This window comes from Bipolaris victoriae, assembly GCF_000527765.1.
Source record: "Bipolaris victoriae FI3 unplaced genomic scaffold scaffold_17, whole genome shotgun sequence".
In the NCBI taxonomy this organism is placed as follows: Eukaryota; Fungi; Ascomycota; class Dothideomycetes; order Pleosporales; family Pleosporaceae; genus Bipolaris; species Bipolaris victoriae.
The window spans coordinates 92473-111555 of record NW_014575375.1 but is presented as its reverse complement, the minus strand read 5'-3'; the positions used below and the strand labels follow the sequence as shown (position 1 = coordinate 111555).

Sequence of the window (19083 nt, the reverse complement as noted above, 5' to 3'; positions counted from 1 at the left end):
TCATGATATTTCGAGCGCTACATACCGTTCGCCACCAGTTGTCTCATGCATGAAACTGATGCATTCATGATAATATGTAAAGATGTGGACGAGTTCGTTCATAGGTACCTACCCGCTGTGACCGTGATTAAAGACCTGGTTCAGTGGGTACTTGGGCGATTGCAGATCTAAGACTCAGTACTACCAACTCATTTTAATATGGCGATATGCGCAGGCTTTCCTTGGGTAGGTCAGTGGCTCTCACTCAGACACCCATGCATGTGAAAGCATGCAAATACAAAGGTACCATTACTAATGTGTTCCTTAGTAGTAACGCTATCGATCTCGGTTTGGTCTAGCACGTTTGCAATCTCGTGAATGGGAGATCACAGGACATGCAACGTGGGTGAACTTTTGAAGCATGTCATCTCCGTACTCGCGAAATATTGAAGGCGTGAGCTGATGTCCCCATTCAACTCGACTTTGCCCTTCAATTCTGCATAGCATCCTGATAGTGCCATATAGGAAGCCTCGGAATTGATGTATGCATGCTTGGAATCAGTATGGTATCCTGGGCCCTGCATCTAGTATTATCTAACAGCATCTCATCGGACACTCTTTGAAATCGATTCATTGATCGAAAACACGTCAACGATATGCGGCCCTTCGCTAAATAGTTGCTGGATAATCAATGAGGACAGGTTTTCGATCCATACAAGACAAAATTACCCCTAACATCATGTAGGGGTCCCGACACTGCCCAACTCCGGATTATGTACCCGTCATCGTTTCATACTGCCGAGCGCTGGCGGGAAGGTGATTTTGCCTTCTTTTTATCAGCTCAAGAGACTTATAAGGAGGTGCACCTTCGCCCTCAAAGTCTATCCAGTCGCTCATCCCTTACCTTCTTTACCATTGATACACTCGCTAGCCTCGCACTATCACAGCCATGTCGGGCTGCTCGCTCGTGGCCGCTGGATTGCCATCTTTTATAGGGACGGCAGTTCCAACCTTCAGCTATGACCATTTAAAACATACAGCAGGCGAATATTTCGGCATTCAAATGACTTACATGTCTGGCGCATCAACATGTTTCGCTGGAACAAAGCCTACCTTCACGCCTGTCATCTCGAACACCTTAGCACAATTCACTCGGACTTGTTCATACGCTACCTCCGGCATCCCTGCAACCTACACCAGTATCATCTGTAGTAGTGCCGCTCTAAGCAACTTCCCGAACACTGGTGCTTTGACCATCAACAATGTTATTGGCGGTTTACTGCCACCTCCCCTTCCTCGCGCGTTTACAGCCACATTCGGTACATCGCCCGCGCCCGCTACTGTCGCCACCACAACGGCTTCTGTCACTACAACGACAACGCAAACGGTCCTTGCACCTGGCGGTGCAGTTATAGCTACGACAACCGTCTTTACTCCTACCGGAACAACTACACAGACACAGGTCGTTAGCAGTGTTGCACTGTCCACAAGTACCGTCAGCGCTTGTCCAACGAGTGGAGGAGGAGGTATTTTGGGGGTTTTAACCTCGGCTGTACCTTTGGTATCGAGCGTGCCATTAGTATCGTCCCTTCCGGTAGTGTCATCTCTACCGCTCGTGTCGTCTCTCCCGTTGGTATCATCCCTACCGTTGGTATCACCCCTACCGTTGGTATCATCGCTACCTTTGGTATCATCGCTGCCTTTGGTATCATCGCTGCCTTTGGTATCATCGCTACCTTTAATATCCTCCTTGCCACTGGTATCCTCCTTGCCACTGGTATCCTCTTTGCCACTGGTATCCTCTTTGCCACTGGTATCCTCTTTGCCATTGAATACAGGTATTCTTTCAGATTCCCTTCCAGCCGTCACTTCCATTGTCTCGGCTCCTCTGCCAGGAGTTACATCAATTCTATCTGCACCACTGCCAGAAGTCACTTCAATTCTACCAGTTCCTTTGCCCGAGGTCTCGTCTCTTTTATCAGCACCCCTACCTGGAGTCACGTCTGTTTTGTCTGCTCCCCTGCCAGGAGTCACTTCGATTCTGCCAGCTCCGCTACCCGAAGTTACATCAATTCTACCAGCTCTACTGCCAGGGGTTTCCTCAATTCTATCAGTTCCGCTACCCGAAGTTACATCGATTCTACCAGCTCCGCTTCCCGGGGTCTCATCTCTTTTATCAGCTCCGTTGCCTGGTATCACATCCATTCTCTCAGCTCCACTTCCCGGAGTCTCCTCTATCATCCCTGGAGATCCTCTGGCTTCTCTACCTGGGGTCTCACCTATTCTCTCAGCCCCGCTTCCAGGCGTGACATCCATTCTATCGGCTCCCCTTCCAGGTGTTACTTCTCTCCTCTCGGCACCTTTTCCGGGGGTTTCTTCTATAGTGCCAGCTCCTCTACCAGAGGTCTCATCTATTCTCTCGGCGCCTTTGCCAGGTGTTACATCCATTCTACCAGCACCTCTGCCAGGCGTTTCTTCGATACTCTCAGCACCTCTGCCAGATATTACATCCATTCTATCGGCTCCCCTTCCAGGCGTTACTTCTCTCCTCTCAGCACCTCTCCTGGAGGTCTCGTCCATCGTACCAGGGGTCTCGTCAATTCTACCAGTTCCTTTGCCAGAGATCTCGTCTCTTCTCTCCGCTCCTCTACCAGCAGTCTCATCTATCCTCTCAGCTCCTGTGCCAGAGATCTCATCTATCCTCTCAGCTCCTGTGCCAGCAGTCTCATCTATCCTCTCCGCTGCTCTACCAGGGGTCTCGTCAATTATATCAGTCCCTGTGCCAGAGATCTCATCCATTATCCCATCTATAGTCCCAACTGGTATTACATCCATCATTCAGTCTCTTCCTACATTTATACCCCCAGTCTCCGTCCCGGTCCTCACTTCTTCCATACTTCCCATTCCTCTCCCAAGTGGCACTTCTTTGATACCCTCTCTTAGCCCTCCTATAATCTCTTCTCTGGTACCGTCAGCTCTTACATCCACTATCGCATCGGTCCCAGTCCTGAGCCCTTCTATCATCCCTTCCATCAACCCTTCTATCATCCCATCTTTGAGTGTATCCTTACCACTGTCTTCCATTCCCCTTGGTACAGCTCTATCATCACTATCAGGTGCACTACCTACATCCATTATATCGGTCCCTAGCTCAATTGGGCCCTTACCAGTTCCAACCTCTATCGTATCCATTCCAAGCTCGATTGGTCCCCTTCCAATCCCGACTTCTATTCTCTCGATCCCGGGTTCGATCGGTTCGCTGCCCGGTTCGATCAGCTCTCTACCGCTGCCAACCTCCATTGTATCAATCCCAAGCTCGATAATCCCACTTCCAAGTTCAATCGGTTCCCTGCCAATCCCGACGTCTATCCTCTCAACCCCGAGCTCAATTGGTCCTCTACCAGTTCCGACATCACTTGGCTCCCTCCCAGTACCGATCCCAAGCTCCGTTGTTCCCTTGCCGACTTCGATTGTTCCTGTCCCTACATCGCTTGCATCGATCCCAAGCTCAATCGGTTCATTGCCAACGGTTCTTCCAACCATCCCGAGCTCAATTGGCTCCCTTCCAGTTCCCACGTCTCCTATCCCGATTCCAACCTCGATAATGTCTTTGCCAGTATCTTCTCTTACCACGGGTGTACCGTCGATATCGGGTCCCATGTCATCCCTACCTACGGGCGTTTCAATTCCAAGCTCGGTTGCTCTTTCCTCATCCATGCCTTCAGCACCTCCCTCAATCCTCTCTTGTCCCGCCAACAGTGGGTCGACGTACAGCACTTCCAGAGGTAACTTTGTCCTTGAATGTTCCATTGACTATTATGACTACGATCTTGGCATGGCACCCAACAACCCTACAAACTACGAGCAATGTATCCAAGCTTGTGCTGCCAATTCTTTGTGCCAGGCGGTTTCCTATCTGCCTAACGGCCCATGTTATCTAAAATACGGAATTGGACAGCCTTATGTTAACCCGACTGTTTGGGGAGCTAGGCTTGCAAGTGTGCCAGTTCCATCTGCATTGCTACCCCCAATTGTCCCACCAGCTCAGTCTACCGGAAGCATTGTTCGTACTACAACGGCCCCAGGTTCTGATGGAGGAACAACAAACACTAACCCGACGGCTCCTGGCTCTGTTGGTGGAACGTTGAGCACCAACCCAACAGCCCCAGGCTCTACTGTGGCGACTCTAAGCACCATCCGTACCACAACTACTTCAGGAGTCGGTCCGACATCCAGCGCGGTATCTTGTCCCGCTTCCAATCTATCAACCGTGATTGTTGGCGGACGACAATACCTAATCACCTGCGGCATTGATTATTTCAACAACGACATATCGTCTCCATTGTCCCCTACATTCCCCAAGTCGTACGAGAGCTGCTTGGCTGATTGTTCATCCACCCCTAGCTGTACTGCAGTTGCCTACGTCAAAGGCGGTCCTTGCTACTTGAAGACTGGCGCTGGCAGTGGCTTCAAAATTGACAGCACAATCATTGGTGCCAAGCTGATCAGAGTCTTACCTACTTCCACATCCGCTACGTCTGCCACGTCCGCTCCATCCGGAACAACTGTGACTGTGACCACGACAATCTCTAATGCCGGTTACCAGTGCGCCTGCACTCCTACTTCGTTCCCCAAGCCCACCTCCGTTACGTGCCCTGCAGATAACGGCAGCACATATACCACCACTTGCGGAGCTAAATACGCTGTAGAGTGTGCTCAGGACCGCTACGGCAACGATAGTGAGTGACATGATATGCAATATTGATGTGTTATGCTAACATTCATCACAGTCCCCGGTGGACTTTTCTTTGTAGACAGCTACGAAAGCTGCCTTGAGAAATGTGATCAGACGCCAGGCTGCGTTGCTATATCCTTTGTCATGCGACCTCCTGGCGTCCAGAGCCCTTGCTACACGAAGGACTCTGCAGGACCTATCCGTCTGAACCCTGAGGTTAACGGTAGCAGCAAGATCTCCGGGTGCACAAGACTCAAGCTGCGACGCAAGCGTGTTGTAAAGCCCGCGCCAAAGAAACAGCTTGATAAGCGTGTATTATTCTTGGGTCCTGACTTCACTTTCACCCAGCCCCATGTTACTGCCACGCAAACTTCCACAGTGGGCTCGACCGTTTTGACGTCAGAATTCCCCGCCCCTTCTTCTAGATGGCTTTGCTGACCTAATCGTAGTACCTCTACACCCCTCTTCGCTACTGCTACTGCGATTAGCCCAACGCTGGCGACCGCTATCGCCACGTCCACTGTGACTGTACGCAGCACGGTCGTTAACACTGTTAGCTTCTGCCCAGCCGCTACCGGCGGTCTCCTCAGTCCCCTAGGTATACCGCTATGAGTGCTACATGTCGTTTTTCCTTCTCAGTTTGAGGCAGTCGAGCCTCTTTAATTCTCAATTTCATCAGATTGAACTTACATCAAAATCCCTACTTTGTAAGATGGGCCCTTTTATCGTCGCTCCTTAGCACACGCTTTGCCTTCTCCTTACTTGTTTCTGCAGGCGTGTGACAGTGTTATGGAAGCAGTAGGATATTTAATAATAAGAAGTGTTTCTTTCCCTGTAAAACCCAGGTAGCTTTTCATTGCATGTCTTTCTATGTGACTTCGTCTGGACTCGATAAGCCTGATATCATAGCTTTAGTTGCAAAAAAAGTAGCAAGAAAAAAACAAAGTCTTGGTTGTTTGGCTTACTGTACGAGAACAGGCAGCAGCGTCAGGCGACCAATCAAGGTCGACACCGGATACCGGCTTGCCCAAGTTAGTTGCCGCACCTCCCCAGATATGTCTCTGATCCCAAGGCAGCAGTCACGTTGATTGGATGTTGTGAGCGTACAGGCTGACATGTGGCAGTCGCTGGGCGGAGATAATGCGGGCGGGATCCTTGCATTCACCTCCACCTCGCCTGTGCCGAGCACGGACCGCACCCGTTGCCTCCCACACTAGGGCGCGACGTCGACATCATCGATGCTTGTCGGGCTTCCACAGACTGCCAGCTCTCCATCTATCATTTCACGCGTTGTCGTAGCGGTGTGATAAATCTTTCAGACACATATGGATTAAAGCGGCTCTTGTCATTTCTTTCCCGTAAAGATATCGTACCACTCGTATTACGCTCGCTGCACGACCGGGGCCCCTGATTAGTGTTGGAACCGACGGCGAGTCTGCAAATCATGGATTCTGTTGAGAAATCGCCTCTGGAATCCAGAGCAGAACCAAAAACCCCGCATTGCAGAGGGTCTCCTGTCTCCCGCATAGAGAGTCTTCCACGCACACCCAGCAAACCCAAAATCAAGCAGACCAAACTCGCGCTCGGGGATGAAACAGCAGACTTTGCAATCATATGCGAGGGGACGCGGTACACAGCCCATAAGGCAATCTTGTCAGCCTCGTCGCCTTACTTTGCGCGAATGTTCCGCTTCAGTGGTAGCGTAAGCCTGCCCCTTTTCCCGAATCCAGCTGTCCTTCATATTTAAACCAATCGTGCAGGAGACCAGCAACAAGGAAGTAGACGTGCCAGATGTTGACGCGCTGTCCATGAAACAGGTCTTGGATTACATGTACACGGGCATGTATGCGCTCCCATACGGCATCACCATACCTGCAACCGACTACTGTAAACACAGCAGCTTGGCTCTTCTAGAGGGACCTGTCAGCAGTCCGAAGATTTTCAAGCGCAAGTGTCCTTGTGCTGGGAAGTGCCTTGCTCCTGCTCATCTCCTCATGCATGTACGCATCTACACTGTTGCAGACTACCTCGACATGTTTGACCTCAAATCGTACGCGCAGCAGGGTGTGGAGGATGTATTGCATGTTTATTGGCAGGATGAGAGCTTAGAGCTGGCCGATGCATTGGAAGAGGCGTTCACAGCTACACCGGATGATGATAGGGGGATGAGAGACGTAATGGTGACTGCGCTGAAGGAGCATCCGGGTTTGGCGGTTGATGTAGGAGATGTGAGAGCCTGGCTAGATGCAAATCCGGATGTAGATGAGAGTGTGAACTGGGGTTGAATATAGAGGGAGGCTGTGACGTGATAGATGTATTGCCCAAAGGCTGGTTTCAATACGTCCTGAACTAATGTATGGCAAAACCCAACGCGTTATTACAGCGACCATCGATCGTAAAAGCATCTTTAAAAGAGCTTGATGACAGACCGAATGCCTGCTAGTGCTCCCAGTCAATGGCTGACTCTATGGCATCCTTGACATCTCATACCTTTTAGATGTATCCGTATTTAGCATCAAAAAAAAAGTCCTCGCAGTATGAACATGACATTTCCTGGGAGTTTGACTTAAAAATCGTCAACTTTCGGTCCGTTGAGTATCTCTGCCCTAAGGAATAAAAGGGCCCAACATGATAGCACAAGCTGTCCGAGGCTCTTGGGCCAATCTTCGTGATTTGGGGGCTCATATCCACCTGATACTATCAATTTGCCAAGTCGGTTGCACCATGGGTTCACAGCTCTTGTTTTCGAACCCCAGGAAGGTGGTCGCAACTCCTCAATCGGCACGCGATCCAGGACGCTTCACATACATTGATGCAATGGTCCTCGTCCCAATCGTCGAGATAATTCCACATCGTATTCATAGACCTAGCCTATGCAACATCAGAATCTCGAAATTTATCTAGGCGATGGCGTGTATTTGAGCAGCTTACAATATCTTGTGGTGATGGTTTGCGAGGGCCAACGTCCTCTTTTGGAGGCGGTAAGTGAGGATGCCGGTCCTCGACGAGTATGGCGAAAGCATAGTAGACGCTGTAGATGAGTAAAGCAGACAGAACTAGTACGAGCGAGATGTGTGCGACACGATATATCAGCTTCATTCCTAGTGATATGGGTGTATGTCAATGGATTCAGTTGTTTGTGTTGCGCGGCTCTTGCTTCCACTGAGGGAAGAGTGGAGCGCGCTAGTGGCCTAGCGTGTTCCTCAGTTGGCAGGAAACATTCCTGTACATTGCCACCTCACCATCGACGTCTGGGGCATACTCCGCAGTCCATCTTCAAGCTTCTTGCAAACTATCATATCGAACCAATTTTGCATGGCAGTCTTATCGCGACCTGTGCTGAGTTCCTGCTATGTTGTTCCGCGCGAAATACAATGTTGGCTTGATTTTGCGCAATTCTTCATGCAGCTAAACTGTTGCTACTCAGTGATTATTTCACGATACCTACCTGGTAAATATTACCCTCATGTGATTGATGGAACAATGGCAACATGGCGGCGACCAGTCACGTTTTCGGGTAGTCATATCAACTTCGGGCCATCCAGCCGTCACGCCATTGCGTCTAGTACATGGCTGGGTACTTTGACCTCAGTGTCGTGGAATGAGACAAATTCCAAAATGAGCGGTGTCGCAAAGCCAATACACTGAATTTCCGCTTATCAATTGGGAATCATGGCCATACAAGCTTCCATCGATTGTTGGCTATGGTTTCTTTTCTCACCAGGGTATCCCTTCTGTTCTTTATCGTATGAACAGAAATGGTTATTACAACAATACATATGTACCGGCAACTTCCTCTCAGATCGATCCGTGCATCGGCCAAGTACGGAATGGCGACTTTCGACGTTACGAACATCTTGTGGGTCAGGCATAACCCCTGCACTTTCAAGAACCAACTCCGTGAATATTCGGAGACAAATCACCTGATAAAATGGGTTGCCCAAGACTTTTGAGCGTTTCTCAACAACCGCAGGGGAGCCTACCGGGCGGTAAGCTTGAAAAGGATAGGCTCGGCAGTCTGAGCTGGCGGTAATCGCGGGCTGCCGCAACTAATCATGCTTTTTACCCGATTGGGCTGGGCGATATCGTAGACCAAGACGCGAAATCTACCGAAATAGTAAATGGTTCCTATCGGAAGCCAGCAAACCTACAGATATCATGAGAGAGAACATGATGGTAGTTCCGCCTCATGTCTACGCTCGAAACAGCAAGGTCAGCACAGGCAGAACCAGTTTCCAAGAAGGACGAATTGAGAAAGGAGACTCTAAAACAAGAACGCCAAAACACTGTGACCATTTCAAGTGGGTTTAATGGTGCACACGGCAAACAAATGTTGAAAAGATGGGTTCTGTCTACAAGAAGTCTGAGTGCCTGGTGTCCAGCTGAGAATACCTGATATTGTGAGAGCAGAGTTGAACACTGAATGAAGTGTATGATAGATGCTAGGACGTGGGAATTTTGCTAACAGTGTGGTCTAGCCCCTCATGGCCCATCGTACCATGGTCGTTTATTTACCGAATGTCTAATAAAATCCCCCACTTGGAGCCGCTGTCTGACATGCCTGACAGTACAAAGGAGCTAGCCTCTTGTGGTTGACAAATACTTGCCATGCCGTACGTTCCCCTTTGCGCGACGGGTGACTGGAAGCAAAAACGGTGAGCGCTGTGTTCAAAGCAGGCAATACAACAGCGGATTTTGAAATTGCGTAAAAGTTGAAAGTAGATAGTAGGGCATCTGAAGCCAGCCCGACCCTGCAGAGTTGCAAGAAGGGTAACAGGTGGTATTAGACTAATGCAGGTTAGGTAAGCGCACCCCCACCAAGTACTCTCACCCGCGCACCAAAGGAGCATTCGGCCGGAACCAATCACAATCAATCAAGAAGAGATGGCCTTTCCAGAAGTTTCCGATCATGTCCGCTCCTCAGCTGGTCTGGCCCTCAATGACCGTGACTACGAAATCTGCGCACGGACGCTCAAGAGCCGCCCCTCAGTAGCGGAGCTCCATCTTGGCTCTTCGATATTCAGATTGCGGCATCTCTTGAGACTTCATTCTCACTACCAGAGAAGCCCCTTCTCATACACCCTTATCTGCCTTTTTTCAGCCTTATCGTTGTTGGCAAGCCCCAGAATCATCACCTTTTCCCAGCAACGCTGCCATGCGTCTCCTCGATCTCCCGCCCGAGATCCTTGACCTGATCATCGACCGCACGGCACCCGATGGTCTGGAAAACTTCGTTCTCTCATGCCGTGCCGTTTACTCTCGAGCCGCATCACAAATTCAACGCCACAATTCTCTGAAAAGGACCTGGCGCCATATATCTAATTTGAGCACAACTCGACTCCGTGACACACTGGCTATCTTGCACGAGATATCGCGTGAACCGATCATTGCTGAGTACATTGAGAGCTTGTACTTGTGGGATCGCGGCTCAGAAGATGAGGTCATGGACGAAGATGCCGAGTATAGCTTCCGCGACGACGACGAGGCAATGGAAGAGATTAAAAGCTTGCTGCGAAGGACCGAACTTTACGCCAATGCTGACGAGAACGAATGGTGGAGCCAGATTCTGGAGGAAGATAGGGCCCATAATGGATCCAAAATCGACAAACTATATGCGACTATTGCATTATTGAGTCTGTTGCCCAATCTCAAAGTGCTACAGCTGCCCGACAGGTGGCATGAAACTCGAGAAGGTGAGGGCTCTGAGGATCTTGTTCCCCTTGTGCAGGCTTTGGTTTCCATGTCCAATGCACCAGGGCATCGACAAAAGCCTTTGGCGCAACTGGAGACCCTGTTACCATTCGTGGAGGAAGGATACGATATCAGAGTTGGCCTCCAGGTTATAGAGCCGCTCATGGTGTTGAAAAGTATTAGAAATATCTATGCAGTTAGCTGTACAGCTGTTGACGAAGGCTGGGGGGGTCCCGGGTTTCGCTGGCTGAACCCAAATGCGAAGTCCCCCCTGACACGGGTCGAGTTTGCAAGCTGTTGTATGAATGCAACTGGTCTCGCAGGTTTTCTGTCAAATGTACCAGCATTGCAGGTGTTCAGGTACTCACACCAAACAAAATGGCACGGTGTCCAATACGACTGGAACCCTGGAGAGGTCCTAGAAACGCTCGCCAACTATTGCAGCGGGACCTTGGTTGACATTGCGATAACCATCGACGAACTGTTTGGTGAAATCGTAAACGGTCTGTCTTCGTTTCTCCGCTTCACAAAACTAGAAAGATTAGAAGTTGATGTCGAGTGTTTCTGCGGACCGCCATTGGAAAGTGGTCAGCGACAGGGCGCAGAAGCAAGAATTCCTGAAGGCGCCGTCGCATGGCGCCATGCAGACATACCTTGTATGGGTGACATGCTCCCCGACAGTATGCGAGAGCTCCATGTCAACACAAACTTCCCGCAGCCATCTGAAGAGTCTCTCCTGGCTCTTTTCAAGAACATAGTGGCGCGACGCCAGGACAAGCTACTAAATCTACACAAGACCGTCATCCGACAGTACCGATCACGGAGTGCGACGTATATTGCGGAAAACCACCAGGTTGTGATTGAAGTTTTCGACGCAGACGTAGAGAATCCACGGCCGAGGTCCATGATGCCACTCTGGAAGAGGGAATTTGACAGGCGTGTGGGGGGTATTGTATCCTCCTAGTGGCCTTCTCGCATTTTCTATGCTGCTCCTGCACCGGCTTAAATTAGGACCCATCCTGGTCACATCGTGGCGCAGTCCTCAGGTCACACTTCTAGAGCAGGGCACATATCGCAGCTCCTATTCGGAGTTTATCAATACGGGCAGGGTCTGCGGAGCCCCACCACCTTAGCACATATAGGACATATGCACATGCATACGTATATTCAATACCGATCCCATCCGGACGCAGAGGTATTACAATCTATATCAAATTTCGTAAAGACTTAGCGTATTCTCGAGACAGGATATACGAAGCCGTAGAGCATTGTTGATTGCAGGCTCGCGTTGCACCTACGCAGCGTACATACAGCTGGCTACAGTTGCGTCATTTTGACAGTTTTGTTAGCAAAGCCACATCAGTGGGGGGATGAGATACCTCAAATGGGTGTTGATCACCAACAGGGTTGTTCGAGATCCACAGCGGCCAGTTTGGCCGCCAATAAACTTCCCTGCACTACCGTTCTTGACATCGCAACGGTCCTTTCGGCCGTGTAGATCTTGAAAGAGATATTTTCGGGAAATTCACGGCCCGTCTTCGCTTAGTAGCTGTCACAACGTTAGCTAGATCGGCAAGCACATACGTTGGGTATTTGTCTCTTCAAAACGCTCAAGTCACATATTGGGGTATATCCCCCGTCTCCGCACAAAGTTATCTCCAATACAAGAAAATAGTTATCATCTTCTTTTCTCCAAGAACATATGGACCTAAGGAAACTCGGCCGAGTTGTCGACCGAGAGAGCGCAATCAGCAACGTCTTAGACAATCCAACATCGATTGCTTTAACATGCATTGCTCCAAGTCAACCTTCTCCAACAGAAGCTCCATTGTCGCAGTTTCATTTTTATGAGCTGTATATATTACTTTTACAATACATACTTGATTCGTATCAAGATCCAAATTTCATTTGTTGATGTGAAATGCAGGGTAGAAAGACTTGTAATCAATCAGGTACTGAGGTTGCACCCAACTTTGGGCTTCGCAATGTCACGTAAGACCCTTTGAAGTCAAAATTGCACGTCGGGGCTGTGAACAGACTGACCGGTATTAGAGATTATGCCAACGGTTCAACTTGCTGAATCATAAATACAAAAGGACATCACGCGCTCGGCAACAACAGGTGCCTTTGTTGCCCTGCATATGACCTGAGAAGAGGAATGATCAATTGTGTTGTGTCCCTGAACGAATCTTGGCTGTATGCCCAAACCATGGATTGTAAAGTGGCGGAGTGATCAATTACAATATCGAGCTTCAGGGAAAGCAAGCGAATCGCGTACATGCCACCAGAATGCTATGTGCTTATTCTATGACGTTTGAGCGGGATTTGAGTATTCAGTCGGTATCCAATCCAAGGAAGAGTATATAGGATACAAAACATCAGAATGCAGAGGGTTCAGTCTAGAGCACGAGGCTCATGGGCACGATCCGTTTTACTTCGTGGGAGATTCTAGATAATGTTGCTTCCCGAACAGGGATTTGACTAGAATTGGTTGTGAAAACATCATTCTCAACTTTCATTGTATAATTGTTGCATTGACTATATAATTTTCTACAATGGTTAGATAGAGTAATTTTTGCTCAGAATTTTGTGCAGTAGCAAAGCAAGGAATAATTAAGAAAGCCTCTTCAGTACCAAAACTTGGAAACTCCTTCCTATGAATCAGAAGTTTAAAGGAAATTCAAGTTGAAATACAAAAATAGTCTTCAGAATTAGTTCTCTTAGTCTCAGAGTTACTTCTAGTTTTGAAAGGGGGAGAGACTAATGTCTCAATCTTATGAATTCCTTAGCATTGTGGCAAAAGAATTTTGGTATCAGGAAGAAAACCTACTGCGCCTCCCTTCATGGATTACATGTATGTCAGTCCTATTATTGGCTAAGAATGATTTCTGAACATATCTTTTAACCTCATCATTACTCAAGACCACTCGACCCTTAACCACATCCCAACCATGGTTTGAGGAATGCCCTTCTTTTGAACGTCAGTACAATTATTCACGCAACTTTCCCTTGCTTTGTGGATTATCACATAAGAAGACCAAAAGCTCTTTGGGATTTTTTTCAACTTCCCAAGATATTTCTCCACAGCCAATCTGACAGGCATCAAAAGATCAGAACAACACCGACAACATGGAGCTCAAAGGCCTTCTGCTTGTGACTCTCTTCTCTCTTGCTTCAGCAACCCCCGTAGATCCCGCTGTCAGTCCATTCGCCCCATCCAAGGTCGCTCCCCGAAAAAACAAACTGCCCTTTCCCTCGACATTTTACGACCTACCTACAGGCGACCCAAGAACCGGCCCACTGCCTACGGGCAAACTGGGAAGCCCATTGCCTCCATGGCGGCACGAAAACGGAGTCGGCGTTTACAAGGACCCTAATCAAATCGCTCCGCTGTGGTACACCGAGAGCGAAAAGGATTTGAAAAAAATGGCTGACACAGGAGGCCATAAGGATGTGGTTCCGGCTCCTTCTAAGACCACGAAGAAGAATGTTCTCAGGAGCGAGGTTGCGATACCGATACCGACGGTACTAGGTGGTGATTGCTATGTTGCGGCTCGAATAATGTGCGGTGTAGTGTTGGGTCTGACGGACTGCGAGCAGCAGTGCGCAAAGTACGCAACGCTGCAACCTGTTGGGGAAACCCGGGATTGCATTCCTCTCCAGCAGACTGGTTTCGACGATCCTCTCGGTATCGTGAGCGCAAGCTTGCTGAGCGAAGGAGAGATGTCGGCCTGTTGGAGCGAGTGCAGAAACCGAGGACACGGTGCATGCGAACTGTGCGCCCAAAAGTTGCGGCTCGGAGGACTGACGCCTTCCACTCAACCGGCTCGCTATGATCCTTGGGGCTGGGGCCCGAAGCAATCTCGCGGCTCTGTTGATACGGCTGCAGAGACGATGGCTTTCCAGATGCTCTGGAAGTGCGCGGTAAATTGCATGCGCGACGGCGCTAAACCATGCACGGCCTGCGATGGGCTCTGGGACGAGTCCAAGAAAATGGTGTCCACCCGTGGATCCAAGGAGGAACTCGAATTCTGGGTGTGTGTGCGGGAATGCTCTCGCGACAGGTTGATATCTTGTATGGAATGCGAGACAGCCTGGCGCCAGCAACTAGCAACGGCATCGCCCAAGGACCTGCCAGTGGAACAAGCGGCGGCATACGCTGAGATCTGGAACTGCGTGGTCCACTGCGACAAAGACAGGACGCAGAAAATGTGCGCGCCGTGCGACGAACTTTGGAGAAAATGGGATGCAGGACTACCGCCCTTTGGACCCGAACGGGCTGGTCTTATTACCGCCGGAGTTGATGACGGATCTCCATCAGATCCCAATACCGAGGAATTCGCGATCAGGTCTCGTCTTGATTCATGCATGAAAGGATGCAATACAGCCAATAAAATAAAACCCACCAGCTACTGCAACTACTGCGAAGTGCTCGTAAGATCCGTCCCACTACTGGTGCCGCATCCCTGGATTCGTCGAAGCATTTCCCCCGAGTCCAGCAAGACAATCGCAAAGCGCCTGCTATTCGTCTGGGACCCGGCCACCGGTGTCTTTAAGTGCACAGAACAGTGTGCAAAGGGCAAGGATTACTACATCTCGTGTCTCCCCTGCCTGTACGATAAGGGCATCCCTGTTGGCGACAACCTACCCGAGACTGGCCAAGCAGAGGTCGGACGTCTAAGCCTGCCATGAGGCCAAACGCCCGTAGCCAATGTTGCTGACGCTCAACAAGACGAACATTTGCGACTTTCCTTCATTGTATGCTAGGTTTCATTGCGACCCAAATTTCGTACGTTATGACTAATGTCAGCAGTGTAATGATATTCTCAAATGGGTACTATGTTCATTTCGTTGCTTAGTCTTTCGGGGGTTTTTTCTTTTTCGGAGAGAAAGTAGTTGCAAAGACTAGCAGGATAATGACAGATGGAAGTTAAGAATGTAGTCGTGTTTCTGAGTGTCTATTAAAATATGCTGTTTTTGATAATACAATCTCTTTTCGCGACAATGAGCATTTCGCGGTCCTTTCTTAGGAGAGAAATTCTTGTAGTGAATATGCTACTGTAGTGATGAATGTAGGTGTTTTTTGAGATATTAGGGACGAGCTGAAGTTGGCATTGTAACAAAAGGCTAGGAGCACTCACATATGCTATCACTTGACACGTTCTTGATATCTACACTACGAGGATGCCCTAGATTACAAGCTGCGCCTACTTACAACTTCGTTTTTTCCATATCCAATGTGTCATTGATTGGTTGCATCAAATTATTTATAGAGACCTCATCGACCTCTTGGCCAGTGCCCATACCTGCTGGGGGTTCTATGCCCCACTCTGGAATTTTTCTCGTGCTAGAAAGGGTGAGCTCTAGCATACTTCCGCATGGATATTCCTTCTTCTGCAAGAGTTCTAAGAGATGCTTCGCACATGTATCTGGTGTTAGTGCTGCCTCTGGATCGAGAGAGAATTGCTTCATCTTTGTGGCGTCGAACAGTGGCGTCAGTACGGCAGCAGGGCAGAGAGCGGTAATTTTGACTCCAGTCAGGGGTTCACTAGTTGCGAGAGACTTTACGAATCCGATGATAGCGTGTTTGGTTGCGCAATATAGGGGTGCTGCTAGGTTGCCGCCGATGCCCGCAAGAGATGCCTGTGATGTGTTAACCTCATGTCTACTCGGGCCGCTTTCAAATTAACAACGGCTCAATCTTGTCAGCAAAACTTACGATGATGCAAACACTTGCCCGCTTTCCTTTTCCCAAGCTCTTCCTTATTGCCAACCTCGTCAATTTGATCGGGTGATTCACATTAACATCAACCTGCATGTACCCCTCATCTTTTTCCGGATCCTGCCAGAAATTCGAAAAGTCAGGTTCGAAAAGTCCAGCGCATATGGCATATGCATCTGGCGCATCATTCCATTTCTTCTCGCACACATCGAAGAGCTTGTCGAAGTCGGACCAGCGCGTCACGTCGGCTTGGACATAGACGATGTTGTCTTTGCCGGCTGCGAAGCTGTCGAAGTCGGGTGTTGTTTTGAGGTCCGCAACGAGGACTCGTGTACCAAGTTCACAAGCTTGCTTCACCACTTCAAAACCAATGCCTTGACACAATGAGATCTAGACGTAATCATTTGGGTCATAATCCATACCTGATGCGCCTCCAGTGACAAGCAGAATCCCGTCATTCAGTGGTTGATCGATTGATGACATGTTCGATTTATTTTCTGCGTTGAATATTCGGGTAATTTATTGAAGTTCAAAAGGTTTATCGGGAAGGGTTTGAAATTCGGGTATCGATTGCATTCTGCAAATGTTTTGTTATCAGGTGTCGGATAACAGCTCCCGAGCGGAAGGGCTGGAGAAGGCGGAGTCTCATCCTAAGAGGGGTACGTGACCGCCAAACGGGACGGAGCAGCTACCGCCGACGCTCTGAAGGCGAGTGGGATGGGTACTTGATTGGTAGCAGTGTGGTCAAGGACATGTTCTGTTAAACGACGATCTTGCACAGGGGTTGAGTGCCAGGTCATAGCTACATAATTGCGCAGGTATAAGTTCTGCGTTACCCTACTAGGTTTGGTAGCATTGTTCCAATCTCTTCAATGAACACATGGAGAACGGAGTTGTGGGTTTGGCAAATTTTAGAGACTAATTGTAGATCGTGGATCGGTAATATGAAGTTTCTTCTCAATATAGATGCATACAAACAAAGAAGGCGTAGCCACATGTGCATCTCCAGTGTATTCGCTATAGGCGGGTGAAACCATGGATTGGCAGCCCAAATTGCATAGCCAAGTGTAACGTGTACAAAGACATGCTTTACGCGGTGTTCCACTTGCATAGTAAGTGGGTCGCCTAGAAACCCCTCACGTTGACCCCACCACTTTCCTGTCAATTTCTTACTGACCTTAACAACAAGAAAAATCTCAATCCTCACCACAACGCTCAAAATATTCGCATCATAGATCAGAGTTGCATCCATATTCAACAAAGACATATCTAGCTTGTTTTTACGCACGATGGCGCATGTGAGATGGGGATCAAGACAACGTGACATTGTAGCCAGGGTATGAAAAGAGGTCCGTATTTGCTCCACCAACGCAAACCAGTACCTTGTTTACCAGCAACCGCAATTGAGTACCATCATGCTGTAAGGTAAAATCGGAATAGAAACTGTTAATAGTTTGCCAAATAATAGCAGCATCCTAGTTCTGTTTACGTTCGAGAATCAGCACCTTCCAAAACCGGATGAGTTGTGCATGAGCGGCAGTCTCTGTTAGAACATTCAGCAGTCACTTGAACGACGTCGGGAACATCGATATTGCTAATGAATTTTCGAGCTTTTTTTGCATAATTAGGCGATAACAACGCTTCTGCAGGCCGATATCAATTCTACTAAGCAATGGGGCAAGGACGAGCGGCTGATCAAAGTATCCGTTTCTAGTATGCCAGCAATTATCCTTGTGCAAGGCTGATCAAACTTGTTTAATCAAGTGAACATAAGCAAGGCTTCAATTTTACACATGGCCATGAATTGATTTCATGTGCCAACAGTATAGCAAAGAGTAACACAAACGCTTGCTGGCACCTTGGCGTTCATCCACCTTTTAAGACAACACTCTCGCAATCTTGAACCACATCCTACCTGTTCTCTCCTTCACCATGGAAACACTGCCACAGGAATTGATCAACCGCATAGTGTAGTTTGCAGAGCGTTACCCGAACCAGTATAGGTATCATGCGATATATCAATATCACATACGTGGCAATCATTACCATGCGCCGTCTCGATTTCCTCGTCTCGCAATTCTCAATCACGCATGGAAAGAATCAGTGGAGCATATCACATTTCACTGCCTAAACCTCATCCCTCGCGACCTGGAGAAATTACACGCAATTGTAACAGGGAATCGACGAAGACACCTTTCCACGATCGAATTCACAACGATGTTGCCACAAAATCCGAAAAAAACATATACTATTTAGATTCAGAACTTGAACGTCGGTGTCAAGATGCGCGCAACGTCCATTTTACGAGAAACCTAGAAAGTCTCTTTAGGATCTTACGAAAGTGGGAAGATGATGGCCTGCGGAATGTGTTGCGGCTTGAAATCAAAGTAGTATTGTCGAAACCCAAACCCAAACCAACCCCTATGACGAGGGGTTGTGCGGCCGATATGGTTATCAGCCCAAATTTTAGGGGCGGTTGGCCGCTTGTGCGCATAATCCATCCCAACAACCTGCCAACCTTGTCGACTGTCCAGCATCTCGATGTACGCGATAATGAACAGAGACTTGCACCATCTATTGGACTAGATCTAGCCCTCTCATTCCCAAATCTTCGGACAGTAGTTTGGAACTTCGGAGACTGCTACCATTCCCATGACAAAGAACTAGAGTTCGACGATTCCGATGAAGAAGAACCAGATCTCAACCCATTATTACCCCCTGAGTACGCACGAGCTAAAGAGCCAAGAGCGCGTCGCGTAGCTCGTGCAGAGTTTGCGAAAAGCCTCATGCTGACCCCCTTCCACCGTTTCAACTCCGCCGATATGTACTTCTACCACGAAAGCTACTCGTTTGACCAAAGATACCCAGCCCCAAGCATCGTACCTCATGGTCTCTCCCACGACACATTCAGCACCGCTTGACGAACCTTTTCCGAAAACCTCACAAGTCTAACGCT

General features: G+C 48.8%; 7 protein-coding genes across 7 annotated transcripts; 5 read left to right on the top strand and 2 right to left on the bottom strand.

Annotated features, from left to right (window-relative positions):
• Nucleotides 1-928: 928 nt before the first annotated feature.
• COCVIDRAFT_66400 (hypothetical protein) lies at nucleotides 929-5134 on the top strand (the record flags this gene model as incomplete). Its single annotated transcript, XM_014704161.1, has 7 exons — nucleotides 929-1493; nucleotides 1560-1817; nucleotides 2094-2284; nucleotides 2733-2752; nucleotides 3040-3233; nucleotides 3858-4718; nucleotides 4770-5134. Coding segments are annotated over 7 exons (2454 nt in total), but the record flags the coding sequence as incomplete, so codon positions are not given.
• Nucleotides 5135-6158: 1024 nt separating this feature from the next.
• COCVIDRAFT_24074 (hypothetical protein) lies at nucleotides 6159-6999 on the top strand (the record flags this gene model as incomplete). The annotated part of the gene is made up of 2 exons (XM_014704120.1): nucleotides 6159-6416; nucleotides 6475-6999. 2 exons carry the CDS (start codon nucleotides 6159-6161, stop codon nucleotides 6997-6999), a joined length of 783 nt encoding a protein of 260 aa, XP_014559606.1.
• A 445-nt stretch (nucleotides 7000-7444) lies between these two features.
• On the bottom strand, nucleotides 7445-7813 carry COCVIDRAFT_91408 (hypothetical protein; the record flags this gene model as incomplete). The annotated part of the gene is made up of 2 exons (XM_014704160.1): nucleotides 7445-7585; nucleotides 7646-7813. 2 exons carry the CDS (start codon nucleotides 7811-7813, stop codon nucleotides 7445-7447), a joined length of 309 nt encoding a protein of 102 aa, XP_014559646.1.
• A 2056-nt stretch (nucleotides 7814-9869) lies between these two features.
• Nucleotides 9870-11369, top strand: COCVIDRAFT_13464 (hypothetical protein; the record flags this gene model as incomplete). Its single annotated transcript, XM_014704096.1, has 1 exon — nucleotides 9870-11369. The coding sequence occupies one exon, from the start codon at nucleotides 9870-9872 to the stop codon at nucleotides 11367-11369; it is 1500 nt and encodes a 499-aa protein (XP_014559582.1).
• A 2165-nt stretch (nucleotides 11370-13534) lies between these two features.
• On the top strand, nucleotides 13535-15097 carry COCVIDRAFT_24072 (hypothetical protein; the record flags this gene model as incomplete). The annotated part of the gene is made up of 1 exon (XM_014704119.1): nucleotides 13535-15097. One exon carries the CDS (start codon nucleotides 13535-13537, stop codon nucleotides 15095-15097), a length of 1563 nt encoding a protein of 520 aa, XP_014559605.1.
• Nucleotides 15098-15616: 519 nt separating this feature from the next.
• Nucleotides 15617-16610, bottom strand: COCVIDRAFT_35160 (hypothetical protein; the record flags this gene model as incomplete). Its single annotated transcript, XM_014704159.1, has 3 exons — nucleotides 15617-16048; nucleotides 16125-16501; nucleotides 16550-16610. 3 exons carry the CDS (start codon nucleotides 16608-16610, stop codon nucleotides 15617-15619), a joined length of 870 nt encoding a protein of 289 aa, XP_014559645.1.
• A 1964-nt stretch (nucleotides 16611-18574) lies between these two features.
• COCVIDRAFT_24070 (hypothetical protein) lies at nucleotides 18575-19048 on the top strand (the record flags this gene model as incomplete). The annotated part of the gene is made up of 1 exon (XM_014704118.1): nucleotides 18575-19048. One exon carries the CDS (start codon nucleotides 18575-18577, stop codon nucleotides 19046-19048), a length of 474 nt encoding a protein of 157 aa, XP_014559604.1.
• Between the last annotated feature and the right edge of the window lie 35 nt (nucleotides 19049-19083).